The sequence below is a fragment of the Mytilus californianus genome, unplaced genomic scaffold (assembly GCF_021869535.1).
Source record: "Mytilus californianus isolate M0D057914Y unplaced genomic scaffold, xbMytCali1.0.p SCAF_4, whole genome shotgun sequence".
Lineage (NCBI taxonomy): Eukaryota > Metazoa > Mollusca > Bivalvia > Mytilida > Mytilidae > Mytilus > Mytilus californianus.
The window spans coordinates 56,182,148-56,197,557 of NW_026262690.1; the positions used below are offsets into that span (position 1 = coordinate 56,182,148).

The 15,410-nt window shown below is 29.9% G+C and overlaps 1 protein-coding gene across 2 annotated transcripts in view; it reads right to left on the reverse strand.

Moving 5' to 3' along the window:
• Positions 1-864: 864 nt before the first annotated feature.
• The window catches only part of LOC127698471 (TNF receptor-associated factor 3-like), a 43,348-nt gene continuing 28,802 nt past the window's right edge, over positions 865-15,410 (reverse strand). For both annotated transcript variants that reach the window (XM_052201950.1, XM_052201951.1), the window contains 3 exons: positions 9,820-9,933; positions 6,183-6,393; positions 865-4,607 (listed from right to left, as the gene is read on the reverse strand). In XM_052201950.1, the coding sequence (XP_052057910.1) occupies positions 4,036-4,607; positions 6,183-6,393; positions 9,820-9,933 (897 nt within the window). In that variant the 3' untranslated portion in view covers positions 865-4,035. The remainder of the gene's footprint in view (positions 4,608-6,182; positions 6,394-9,819; positions 9,934-15,410) is intronic.

Genomic DNA, 15,410 nt, shown 5'->3' on the forward strand with positions numbered 1-15,410 from the left:
TTTTGAAGTTTTGGCTTTTTTGATTTCTAAAAACCTATATATAGGAGCTAGGTTAAGCATGTAAATTGCAATAATGATCAGCAACAGAAAGAGTAACTAAATTATGTGCATATCAAAGTCCTCATTAGAAAACTGGCGATTTTTTTTTTCATCAGGTGAGCGATAAAGACAGAGTTGTGCCTCTTGTTTATATGTCAAATAAATAATTAACTTTTCTAATTTAACTGTGAAAAAGCCCACATCCTTACTACAACGCATACAACATGTATTTACGAATGATGTATACAAAAATGGGTTTGGGAATTAATTAATGATTTTTTGGGATATTTCAAAATAGTTTTAGGGATACAGGATATTTGTAAAAAATATTTATTGGGATATTAGGGGTAAAAATTATAGGGATATTGGATATTGGGACAAAAACTTAATGGGATATGGGATATTGATATCCCCCTAAACAAGCCTCATTAATGATCATTGAAGATAAACTACTTAAACCACTTCGCAACTTAGGACCCTTCTTTTTTATGAACCAATATGAATAGAAGAAACATAGTATATATATAAAACAGCAGTTAAATATGACTTATATACTTGCTGGCATTTGATTATTTTTTCCATGCCTTTGCCATTAGGTATCAAAAAGTAAAATAACAAAAATTCCGAACTCCAAGGAAAATTCAAAACAGAAAGTCCCTTAACAAATGGCAAAATCAAAAGCTCAAACACATTTTCATTCAGTGATATTCCTCAATTGTTTATGGTGAAACATTTGTTATAAACAGTATTACTGGTTCTATTTTTAAGATGATATAACAGTTTGGGATGTGCAAGACTATATGAAAATAAAACTAGAAGATTAAAAAAAGCAAATTATTTATAATTATATTGAAAAAAAAGAACATTTCAAATTCTAAGGAACAGAAAAGTATGTACAATCTATGATTTTTGTTATAGGCTATAATTTGCAATATCAAGCAATGTTTATTTCTGGCTATGATGAAAACTAAAAATATACAATATAAGGTCAATGTTAGAAAATATCAACTTTTTAGTATGAGGCTTAGAAACTGGGGAAGGGCAAGGTTAACCAAGCCGTTTAAGTTTCATGCCAAATACAAAAAAGTTGATATTTTTCTGACATTGACCTAATATTGTTTTTATACTGCAGATAAAAATTGCTACAAACATATTTAGGAGAAAGCTAACACAAAAATTAAACTTATTTTCCATCCCTAAACATACCCACGATTGTGATGAAAAGTGACATGTCATGAAATCAACATTGCATGAAATATCCCTTTGTTACTATATCTAGTAGATAAAGACAACAGGAAGTGTTCTATCTGCAGCATAAATAAATGTATTGAAAACAATATAATATAGACATGATAAAATGCATTTGACATGAAGTTAATAAGATGTATATAATACTGATAACTTCTTCCATAAATATCTACTCCAGGAAACATGAACCCCATTCAATTGCCCTTGTTTTTTGACATATGAACAATAACATCAATTGAAAAACTTGCATTGTTCAGAAATCACATCGAGATCATATAATAGTTTGAACAAATTTATACCACCAGACTTTGTCTTTTATCAATCGTTGAATACCAGGAAGTGCTGCATATATACAGATACAAGTTTAGTATTCATCAGTTGTATTTACAACTAACCTTTTAAACAGTATTACATTTTCTTTTCTTTTCACATTCATTACTTCATAAAAGCTCATGCATTTATAATAATTATGTTGTTAAACTTTATATCTCAACTACACAGCAGCACGCACAGCGATCTCTTTCTTTTTGGATTTTAACAACAATTATGCGTATATTTACACTCATTAAAATATTTAGAATAGTTGCAAATTTCTCACAGGATCAACATCTAATAACACTCATTCTTGTCATTCAGGATAAATAATCATGACATCTCCTAGATTTTAATTCAAGTTCACAGGTTTAATGCCATGTAGAAACACAAGTATAGTATTCGTCAAAATCATAAGTCACTAAATCCAATATTTCTTGCAAAATGTATTTCCTTGTTACCAAGATAGTTGTTATGCATGTTCATACTTGAAGAACAAACATAACTATTACAACAAATTGAAGTCTCATTTGAGATCTTTCAAGATAATTCGTAGTTTAAAGTCTGCCACATCAACCCATCACAAGTCTGTATGATTATTCACAAAAAGAAAGTTATGTGTTCCAATTTCTATTCTGAAGATTGTTTTTACCAAGGAAATGTAACAACATACTTATAAAATTTGACAAATACATATGTATATTTTTTTTGTCAACTTACATCCATTGAAATATGTCTTTTTCTGAAAAATTCTAAATTCTCTATCAAAGATAGGAAAACTATAGAAATAAGTTTAAACTGAGTTTTTTAGAAACTGAGAATAACTGTTCCACAAGGATTCAGTTGATCATAGTTTAATATCGAGATTTCTCTTTAATTTTAAAAACCAAACCCATTCTAGGACTAAATTACGAAAGAAAAAAACAAAGAAGTTCAAATGCATTTGTAGTTTTAAATTTTTCTTGAAATTTCAGAGGGACAGCATTTACATGGAAACTAAAGAATTGCATGATGGTATATTTTTGCCTTTAATAAGCAATTAATATTTAAGTAACACATGAGTATTTCATTATGTTATGCATCAAAACAGTTTTTTAGCAGTACTGATTCAAATCAATCAATTTACCTTTTTTGAAGCAGATTTATAAACTATAATAACAAAAAAGATAAAAGCTCATCTCAATCTGATTTTGCTCATATAAAGTTGAGAGAAAAGAATTTAGCCGGTTAAATAATGAAAATCATTTTATTAAGTTTTAGACAAAATATGTAATAACTTTATCAGTACCAATTTTATTGCACTAGATGCAAATTTCAACAATAAATGTCTTTTCAGTGATACTGAAGGCCATTTTAAAAGTCCAAAACTTAATACAAATGTTGAAGAGCTGATAAAACCAAAAAGGGCCAAAAGTAAAGCCAAACACGGACAAGGAATCTAAGCTATGAAAAGATCATTTCTTATATAAATTTCAAACTTCAACTAAACTAGATTAAATGAGAAATAAATTGTAAAATTTTATTCTTATTTCAAAACTAGTGTTTCAATTGAAGCCATTAAACGGAATGTCTGATGATCTTCTGTTTATCTATTCTCTTGCTTATTAATATGCTAATTCAGAAAGGTTTGACTTTTCAAATGGGCCACATATTTCCAAGCTTGGTTTATGATTCCTTCCTTTAAACTGAGAAATTGGAAAAAAAGATTTCCACCATTGCAACAACGTTTGTAGTCAGTTTAAGGCAGGTGACCTTTTCTTGTAACATACCATAATTAATTTGAAACAATTTACTTCTCAGTAAAATTTTGAGATGAAAAAGCTCTATTATTATAAAATTCAACTTTGATTTATTGTGAATACTTTCTGAAAAAAATTTGAAGATTCATTTACTATTTCCTGTGGATAAATATCACTAGCTCAGTAAATTGCAATGGAAAAGCTTCTGTTTCTGAAAACATTTTTCACTTAAAAAAACTTGAAAAATAGGCAAAATTCAAATAATATATAAATAAAAACACTTTAAGATTTTTTTTCATTAAACTTCTGAGCACTGATGTATGGGAGATAATTCTAAGTGGTATTCAAAGTCAACTCTTTCTTACTAGTAATTTGAAAAAATTAAAAATGAGGTACTGAAATAAAGTTTTTGATAGAAATATTTTCTTTATACTGCAAACTTTTACTATGTTATTAAAAAAAAATCTTATTTAAGCAATATACATTCAAATTTGATTGAATTTAATAAAAAATATAACTTCAGATTTTTATTTGTTTTCTTATGTTTCCTGTAAAAGCTGTCCAAATAATCCACCCCCTAGAAAGACAGAAACAAGCCTGCTACATTATCCTGTCAAGTTTGTATGAATGTTTTTAGTCCATACAAACTGGATAGGAAGATGTGGCAAGACTTGACACCCTCCCCCATAATGAGTTGCTAATGATGTGGCAGACCTGATGTATCAACAGCAATTTTCAAAAATATTGTATCATCTCTCAGGTATTTTCTTGTTTCTAATTTTGCATGAGAAACAAACATTGGGCATCCTACTGCAGTATTCATGTCTGTTGTTGGTCGCTGGAAACTAGAGCTGGAAGTGTCTGGCCTAAAGCTATCGGATACTGGTTGTGAACCGTCTTGCTGATCTAACAGTCCCATTTGAATGTTTTGTTGAAAAGGCCAAGGCATAAGTGCATCATGCTCTCCCTTCATAACAACAAAGAAAAGTGATAAATGTGTTCCTTTTCCCATTCCATCACCATTCAAATATACTCTTCCACACATCTTATATCCAAATCGTCCGGTATAAAAAGGTTGACTAAATAACGAATATGTGCGACCACTTACAGCATCATTTTTTCTACGAGCGAAATCCATTATTTTCCAAATAAGAATGCCATTATAGCTTGCAGTTTCTAAGATTTGAAACCTTAAATCTAATTCTGCCAAACGAATGTCCTGAATTGCTGCTTGTTTCTCCAAATTTGAAATTTGTTTTTTAAGTGCCTCTACAAAATCGAAAGTAACAATTAAGATAGAAGCAAGTTAAAGAAAGTAAAATGAAAAGAAAGGAATATTAATTAGATATTGTTGAAATACTGACCTATATTTTATGATCACAAATGAATGATAGGACTATATGCAACTCAAAACTATCATGTTTTTAATATTACAAATTTTTGTCAGAACAGTTACAAAACAATTTTTATTATTCTTAAAGCTCAACAATCATCAAATTGAAATAAACATTGAAATTCTCCTGAAATAAAACTGTATCTGAAAATAACAGAACATTTAAAATATTTCTATTGTGATAATAAATAGGGCATCTAATTTCTATATCATTTTATATGTTATAAAGTCCCTTTTTTCTATAGACTCGTATTTTTATATATGTTTTTTTTTTTGGTTTGATAGTGTTTAATTCTCTATTTTCTAGTTCTGTATGTGTGTTTGTTCTAATATGGTTTTAGGTCCCTTTTTCTGTGTTTGTTCTAATATAGTTTAAGTCCCTTTTTCTTTAGTCCCAAAATGATTTGGCGAACAGTGTAATTGGTACAGGCAACCAGTCTATCAACATCTAGTAAGTTATTTACAAATGTACAAATTTTGTAACACTGCCCTATTTGAAGAACTTGTTTAGATAGCCAGAGCTATTTTATACCATTTAGTGTACTGGTGATAAGTTACAGCCAATTTTACAATTAGTGGTCAATCAGCTACCTAGACCACTGGACGGTACTTAGAACACTGGATAATATGTAAAAGCTACACAGACCACTGGAACATATGTACAGATAATGTTCCATCAACTACCCAGACCACTGGACAATATGTACAGATAATGATCATTATACATACTTTAACATTTACCGAATAACTTTATTACATTTTACAATAAGTCTGCATATAACCAGCTATCTACACAACTGGACCACTGAGGTCACATTTACACATACTATAACATTAACCAAATAAGTATATTTTACAAAATATCTGCAAGCAACCAGCTACCTAGGCCACTGGACCATTTAGGTCGCATTAATACATACTTTAACATTTACCAAATTACTAAATTTTAAAATATCTCTGCATACAAATCATAAGAACACTAACAACTGTAAATAATTTTATTATCTACTTTTCAAGACAGTATAGTAGTAGTCATGTAAAACAAGTACTCGTATAGGTACTCCCTAGACATACAGTAAGTTGATAATTTTCTATATTCATTAAGAATAAGAAATATAAGTGGAAGGCAAATAATCTCATATCATAATATATCTGTGTCCGTAGTTATAACGTCAATAAATTGTTCATACATGACAGTCATTATAATCAAAATACCACATTTGGGTATAAGTAATCAAAGTCATTAATCATTGAGACTAGTTCACAAATAATCAAATCAAAAGAACATATGTTATCATAGAAATAATCAGAAACTATATTATTTCAACTACTTTCTTATATACATACTGCATGATCTGTATGTACTTTTCATATAGTGTTTTATCATGTCACAAGGTCACAATAATTGCAGATGTATTTATCGATATGCTGCTGATAAAAACAATAATTACCTGTGGTACTAGGATCTGTGTTTCCACGTCTTGTGTCTCCACTTGTGAAACCTTGTCTATCAAAGTCTGATAGTTTTCGATTTAATTCTTCCTGATTGTCTTTTAATGATCTTAATTCCCGTCCAAGGTTGTCAGTTGTATGTTTACTTGGAACGTTTTTTAATAATTCTTCCATCCCAAACACTTTTTCTACAGTTGAGACAACTCTCATCTAAAATTGATAAATAGTTGCAAAATTGTATAAATTTATACATAATTCTTATCTAAACTAAGCTAAAATGCTACTTCTGGAATTTTTTGTATTATGACTATCTGTAAACTCACAAGATGAAATGAAATGGAACTTTGATATCATGATATATTTCCACAAAAATAAGTATAAGAATATGTTAAAACTCTATTACATAATTCTAAATCTAATTTGCTTGCCACAAGAATATATCTTAGAACATAGTTTCTGAAAGTCCATGACCTATACATATTATATAAAATAAAATGCTTCGCTGGGACGCAGCTTGATACGACCGCAGAGGTCGAACCCTGAACAGTTGGGGCAAGTATGGACACAACATTCAAGCTTGATACAGCTCTGAATTTGGATTGTTATTAAATATTTGACACAGCATAGGTTTCTGACACAGAAAGAATGTGGTCTAAGAACTTGAATTTTTTTAATTTACCTATTATGGTCCAATGTCCAAAATCAAAATACATGGTTAGATTCAGCATATCAAAGAACCCCATATATTCAATTTTTGTTAAAATCAAACAAAGTTTAATTTTGGACCCCAACTTGGACAAACTTGAAAACTGGGCCCATAATCAAAAATCTAAACACATGTTTAGATTCAGCATATCAAAGAACCCCAAGAATTCAATTTTTGCTAAAATCAAACTAAGTTTAATTTTGGACCCTTTGGACCTTAATGTAGACCAATTTAAAAAACGGGACTTAAAATTAAAAATCTAAATACACGGTTAGATTTGGAATATCAAAGAACCCCAGTAATTCAATTTTAGATGAAATCAAACAAAGTTTAATTTTGGACCCTTTTGACCTCAATATGAACAAATTTGATAGGGGGGCGGGCCCACAAATAAAAATTCTAAATGCATGGTTAGATTCAGCATATCAAAGAACCCCATATATTCAATTTTTGTTGAATTCAAAAAAAGTTTAATTTTGGACCCCAACTTGGACCAACTTGACAACTGGGCCCATAATCAAAAATCTAAACACATGTTTAGATTCAGCATATCAAAGAACCCCAAGAATTCAATTTTTGTTAAAATCAAACTAAGTTTAATTTTGGACCCTTTGGACCTCAATGAAGACCAATTTAAAAAACGGGACCCAAATTAAAAATCTAAAAACACGGTTAGATTTGGCATATCAAAGAACCCCAATAATTCAATTTTCGATGAAATCAAACAAAGTTTAATTTTGGACCCTTTTGACCTCAATATGAACCAATTTGATAGCGGGGCCTACAAATAAAAAATCTAAATACATGGTTAGATTCAGCATATCAAAGAACCTCATATATTCAATTTTTGTTGAAATCAAACAAAGTTTAATTTTGGACCCCAATTTGGACCAACTTGAAAACTGGGCCCATAATCAAAAATCTAAATACATGTTTAGATTCAGCATATCAAAGAACCCCATATATTCAATTTTTGTTGAAATCAAACAAAGTTTAAATACTGGACCCTATCTTGGACCAACTTGAAAACTGGGCCCATAATCAAAAATCTAAACACATGTTTAGATTCAGCAAATCAAAGAACCCCAAGAATTCAATTTTTGTTAAAATCAAACTAAGTTTAATTTTGGACCCTTTGGACCTCAATGTAGACCAATTTAAAAAACAGGACCCAAAATTAAAAACCTAAATACACGGTTAGATTTGGAACATCAAAGAACCCCAATAATTCAATTTTAGATGAAATCAAACAAAGTTTAATTTTGGACCCTTTTGACCTCAATATGAACCAATTAGATAATGGGGTCCACAAATAAAAAATCTAAATACATGGTTAGATTCAGCATATCAAAGAACCCCATATATTCAATTTTTGTTGAAATCAAACAAAGTTTAATTTTGGACCCCAATTTGGACCAACTTGAAAACTGGGCCAAAAATCAAAAATCTAAATACATGTTTAGATTCAGCATATCAAAGAACCTCATATATTCAATTTTTGCTAAAATCAAACAAAGTTTAATTTTGGACCCTTTGGACATTAATGTAGACCAATTTGAAAACTGGACCCAAAATTAAAAATCTAAATACACTGTTAGATTCGGCATAACAAATAAATAAATGTGATCAAAGATTTTACAAATCTAATGCGCCATACTGTGCAATTAAAGATTACTTCTTGAAATTTTTCAATATTTGAAATTTGAAAAAAAAATAATATTTGAAGAATAATTCTTTTTAATTTCTGAAATCTGAAATGAGAAAAAATTGGCCCCCCACAATTTCTTTTTATTCCCCCCCCCCCCCCCCCTTTTTCCCCCAAAAAAATTCTTTCCCTCAAGATATGGTCATAATCTCAATTCAAATTTCCAATGGAGTTGGCAACCATAATTACCCATTTAAATTTACCATAGTGCTAACTTAATCTATTTTATAATAGAATTAATAAAAATATAGTGTCAAATCTTTCATATGGATTTTTTTGTAAAAAAAAAAGATGAAAACATTTGCAGATATTTTTACTGGTCTTCCTTTATAAATATGCATTTTTTAAACATAATTTAAAAGCAGTGTAAGGGAAATAACCAAAACGTTGTATTTGGATTACCTCCCTTACACTGTTTTAGATTATCTTTATTGTTCATTAACCATTACTTTATACATAATTTAAAAGCAGTGTAAGGGAGATAATTTCAATGATGTATTTGATTTATCTCCCTTACACTGCTTTAAATTATGTTTTGTACTAAAGTATTTGTCCATTAACCAGGACAACCTTGTTTTTCCCCCTTTTTTGCCCCTAATTCCTAAACGGTTTGAGCCATAACCCCCCAAAGCAAATCCTAACCATCCCTTTGTGGTATGGAAACTTGTAGTATAATTTCAGAGAGATCCATACACCGTTCCACAGTTATTGTCTGGAAACTAGAAAATGCTCATTTTTAGCCCCTTTTTGGCCCCTAATTCCTTAACTGTTGGTACCATAACCCCCAAAATCAATCCCAACCTTCCTTTTGTGGTATTTAACCTTATGGTCAAATTTCAAAAAGATCGATTCACTTAAACTAAAGTTAGAGTGCGAAAACCAATATGTATTCGGACGACGACGCTGGACGACGACGACGACGACGACGACGACGACGCCAACGTCATACCAATATACGACCACAAAATTTTTTTGCGGTCGTATAAAAATGGGTCAAAGTCTCAAATGGTCAGGTTGCAATATTTGAATGAATGAGTTTATTTGCAAAAAGCATAAACATGCTATAGCAATCAAAAACATATATTACACATATGACACAATAATAAACAGCAGAAAACAACACACATTTGTAATTTGAAATAACCTAGTTACGAATATTTATCCCTGTTATTTATATCCAAGTATCTAAGAAATATATTTTGCTGCTTTTTCATTTGATTCTTACCTGAAAATCTACATATTCCTTTTTCAAACCTTCATAATGTTGTACCAAAGTTCTATAATCATTTCTGGTGGCTATTATTTCTTCTTCCATATGTACTTTCTGGTCTTTAAGAATCTGTAAACATATCAAAGAAAATAGGATTATGTCTATTTTATACTTTACATACTAACCATTTTGCTAAAGTAGGCAATGAAAAAAATAAAATAAAGTAGAATACAACATTCAATGAACTGCAGCTGTTTCATCCCCGTCTTGCACAACATTTGATTAAAGTCATAACTGAAAGATGTACATGTACCATAATGTTTCAGGTGATTTACCATTAATTTTTTACTCAAAGTCAATATGTTAAAATAGTGTAAAAACATTTATCATGAAAACCTATGCTTTAATTTGTATTATAAAATTGTATTTACAAAAGAAATGATTAACAATTGTACAAATCTATTGTCTTAAAAACAACCTTTTACACATGTTTCCAAGTTTTACCCATATTTGAAAAATACAATTCTTTTTTTCAAACCAACTCAGGCATTGCCAACATGGCTTGTCATAAAAAAACGGATTTGAAATTATCTAACTGACAAGGTTATAAGTTGAATCACTGAAAGTTAATAAATCAAAAATAAGTATTTCTTTTTTTCAAATCGATTTTCTTGACAAATAGAACATTGTATATCTTCTTATGCCACCATGCATTTCTAAAAAAGATGGGAAAAAAAATCAGAATTTTAATTTACTGTGGTTTTATGTTACTTCCATCATTTATCCATACTTGTATACATATCATATATATAATTTAAACCAATCATTTTACTATACAAAAAAAATACCACTCCTCTGTTATGGATGGCCATCATTTTGATAAGTATAAGAATGAAACACCTCAATGAGAATGAAACACATAAATGAATAAGCAATACTTAATGTATGGGTAAGGATTACAATGTATGCAATAAAAAAGATGATCACTTTTAAGCCATAGTTTTAATGCTTGCATATACTGAAAGATAAGTGTTTAATTTGTAGATATAAAAATCCTGCCTTCATACACTCTACAAGTATATGCTACTTTTCAACAAAGATTTAAAACAGTGACATTACAGAAAGCCCAAACTTCTTAATCTAATAATTTACCAAATTCCATATATACTGAGTGCAAACAGAAACACAACACACCATAATCAAAATCCATTTTGGTCCCTTTTTGAATGACAATGAAAATTTATTTTTTAATGCATTTCTCTTATAACTATGACAATTGCACACAATGTCATGTATGTAAATGTGTTCTCCTCAGAAATTTCAAATAATATCCTGGGATAGTGCCAGAAACCATCTTGTTCCTGAAATCTATAAGAATAGGGTTAACCAAATTATACGATAAAACCTGATAGGATATCTGATAGTGAATACAATAAGGAGAACACTGTTGTTGTATAATAGTATATTAAACCTACTGTACAAATATCCATTGAAGTGTTTGAACTTGGCAAACCTCTACATTTAAGTAGAACTCAGTCTCAGGACCAAATATATAATGAAATCTGGAAGCAAATCATGACTAAGCAAACTTAAAAATCGGCAAGCACAGATAAGATTAATGATTCGTCATTATTCTTTTCAACCTTTGTGCCATTTCTATTTCTGCTACTGCCTACAATTTCATTGAATATTAGTTGACTTCCTTCCTCCTTTTCTTCTTTGTGCCATTTCTATTACTGCTACTGCCTACAATTTCATTGAATATTAGTTGACTTCATTCCTCCTTTTCCTCTTTGTGCCATTTCTATTTCTGCTACAATTTCATTGAATATTAGTTGACTTCCTTCCTCTTTTCTTCTTTGTGCCATTTCTATTTCTGCTACAATTTCATTGAATATTAGTTGACTTCTTTCCTCCTTTTCTTCTTTGTGCCATTTCTATTTCTGCTACAATTTCATTGAATATTAGTTGACTTCCTTCCTCTTTTCTTCTTTGTGCCATTTCTATTTCTGCTACAATTTCAATGAATATTAGTTGACTTCTTTCCTCCTTTTCTTCTTTGTGCCATTTCTATTTCTGCTACAATTTCATTGAATATTAGTTGTCTTCCTTCTCCTTTTCTTCTTTGTGCCATTTCTATTATTGCTACTGCCTACAATTTCATTGAATATTAGTTGACTTCCTTCCTCCTTTTCTTCTTTGTGCCATTTCTATTTCTGCTAAAATTTCATTGAATATTAGTTGACTTCCTTCCTCCTTTTCTTCTTTGTGCCATTTCTATTTCTGCTAAAATTTCATTGAATATTAGTTGACTTCCTTCCTCCTTTTCTTTTTTGTGCCATTTCTATTTCTGCTACAATTTCAAATTCCATATTAGTTCATTGCATAATAATTGGCTTCCTTCCCTCTTTTTATTCTTTGTGTAAAAGTTTTGTGGTGAAGTTATTTCCATTTAATTTTATGGTTGTTTCAAACCTTTTTTTCATCATAACAAATTCCCTTTTAACTTAATGTTTATTTCTCAACTTAATTGTTAATGATGCATTCATCTCTGGAAACTGAATTCCTTCTCTTTATTCCTACTGTTGATTAATACTAACTGAGTGGGTCTTGTTCTAAATGAAGTAGGCTTGTTCTTTTCATAACCATCCATTCATTTTTTTCTCTTTCTACATGTTCTATTTCTATTTCTTAGTGCTGCTTTGCAGCAAAATATTTATTCTGTGTAGTTGCTATTGTTCTTTATTCACAGAAACAATCTTCATATCATCTTTTGGAGTTTAGAAGCTTTTAGATAGTGATTCATGCATGTTCCATCAACCTTAGGCAATTCATTGTTATGTTCTGCAGATAAAAGATACAGTTTATTCCAAAATTGAAAGCTTTTAGTAGCCAATATTTCTCAGTCGATACCATTGCTAAGATTTGTGTTAGAAAAATTCAATTTAACATTTATGAGTTATTTTCTTCCTTTTTTTGCTGGCTTGAATGACACTGCCACTTGCCTGACTTCCATTTTGAAGAGGTCTCAATTCTCCATTGATAATCTGTATTCCATATTAAAATATAGTGATCTAGAAAAGGGCAATGACAGTTGGATATCTATTTCTGATTTTGCCAAACATGATGCGTTCCAGGTATTCTAAAACCAGAGTAGCAATTATGAGAATCTTCTTCGTTTTAACTTTTCTGTGTTGATTATACTTTTTGATTATCTAACTTGATGCACAAATAAATATTGTTTTCCTTAGATTCACTATCTGATTTTGGTATCTTTCTTTATACAGCTAGAGAAATCTGCAATATTTGCTTCATGCTGAAATTTGTAGCCTCTCCAACCATTAATATGCATCACTATTTTTTTTTATGAAATTATCATTTCATTAGTACATTAAAATAAAATTCTCAAGAAATGTGCACTTCTCCACTAGTAATTTCTCACTTGAACGCATTTTGCTGAAGTTAAAATTCTAAGAAATTAATAAACATTCAACACTGTATATGAAAACAATAATTATAATGAATCTAATGATGAACAATGAATCATTTTTTTCACAGTACAACATAAATGTTTGCAATATCTTTCAGGCCATCCATCTTAACACAGTTCAAATTCATAAAATGCCATAAGGCTTTAAGCTCATATAAAACAAATCATCTGGTTCTTTTTTACCACAAACAAAGTATAATAAAAAATGCTTATTTGTGTTTGTTTATTTCCTGTAAAAGACAAAATGAAAGCTGAAATTTTGAATTTCTTGAAAGTTTGGTGACAGGGGACAACTGCATTCTCTTATCTATCATGTCTATTATGTTCATACTGGTTTAATAGGGAGAAACAATTAAACATGGTGTTTCATCAATTGTCACTTAATTTAAAATATAGATATTTTAATCACCCAATCAAAAGTTATGTTTAAAAAAACCTTTCTTGTTGTAACAAAAAAATGTCAGCATGTTTCTACATTTTGCACATCTAAAGAAGAAAATCCAACACTTCCCTGACAGTCAGGATGACTATAAATTGGTACCCTAGTATACTAAGGTTGTCAATTTCGAGCTTATGTTTCTACTGTCTATGTATTAATCTTCTTTATTTTGTGTTAAACTTAGGAAATTTGTCAAATGATTTCAACCGAGTGAAACATGAATGGAAAATTGGATCTGATAGTTAGGCATACATTTCTTTTCAGCCCTATTGATAAGAAAATGTCTAGATATTCCTAATTTTTTCTTTCTCCTCTGATATTGTGAAATTAGGACAACAGCGGAGCAGGCTTTTAAAAAGAGACTTTCTAAAATAAGTGCTCAAGATAAAGTTTAAGTGCAAAATGGACTGGATAAATATAATACATGTAACAGTAAATTCAGAGTAAACCAGTGAAAAATTACAAGTTTAGATGCAAAACAGGGATTGGATATATACAATAACTTTGTATTGTTAGCAATCAAGAGAAAATTTTACACTATTTGTAAAGAAAAATGTTTAATCTAATAAATACATAAAATGAATACATGTGACATTTATAGAATATTTACAATGAAGTAGTTACCAGCAGTTAAAACCTGCTGTAAGGAAGGGAAAAGATGTACTTTATGTATCTGACTACAGTCAACTAAAATATCACCGGTTAATTATGTAAAACAAGGGCTCACACAACTTCAAAATGTACTGGAAAATGTCTCCCTTTTGTAAGTCTGATGCAAAGAAATGTTGCGACTTGAGAGACAGATGATGAATTGTGTACAATATTGTGACAAGGGACAGAACATCATTTACATTGACTACAACATTGCCTTCTATATCCTCACATTTATTTTTGTTTTACAAGAAGCCACTATAAAAATAAGAAGATGTGGTATGATTGCCAATGAGACAACTCTCCACTAAGGATCAAATAATGTAGAAATTAATGTAGTATTAAAAAAAAAATTTTATGCTTTATATAAGTTATGTTATTATCTTTCTATTTCAGGCATTATCATCTAAATAGACTACAACATTTATAAAGAATAAATGGAAAAGCAAGCTGTATGGTTTTGTGTTATCATATATTATATATTAACAGATAAAATTTAGTACCCCAAAACAAAGATTTGTGATCTAGTGAGAGAAAAATATATATGTTTCTGACTTAACACTCAAATTATGAAAGGCAAAACCAAAAACACCTCATTTTACAATGAGTATTAGTTTTAAGCATAATTAGGTACTTAACTTGAACTACAATTATTATTATTAACATTTAGTTTCCATTTGATATTAAAGTGAAATTTCTTTCTTGTATATATCTTGTTTATACTTTAGAATATTTGATCTAAACACTGCCTCATTTTTCTGATACCCTGCCTAGTTTACATCCTACTTATAATGTTTTGGCTACCTGTAAACTAAGACATTATCTGTAGTGTAAAGATTGGATTTGATTTGATTTGATTTTTGGTGTTTTAACGCCACTTTTAAGCACCGCTTTTGGGCTATTTCGTGGCGGCCAGTTTTTATTGGTGGAGGAAGCCGGAGTGCCCTGAGAAAACCACCGACTTTTGATAGGAAAACTGACAATCCTAGTCAATTAAGATTGGAGTCGAGTGCACCCGCACGAGCG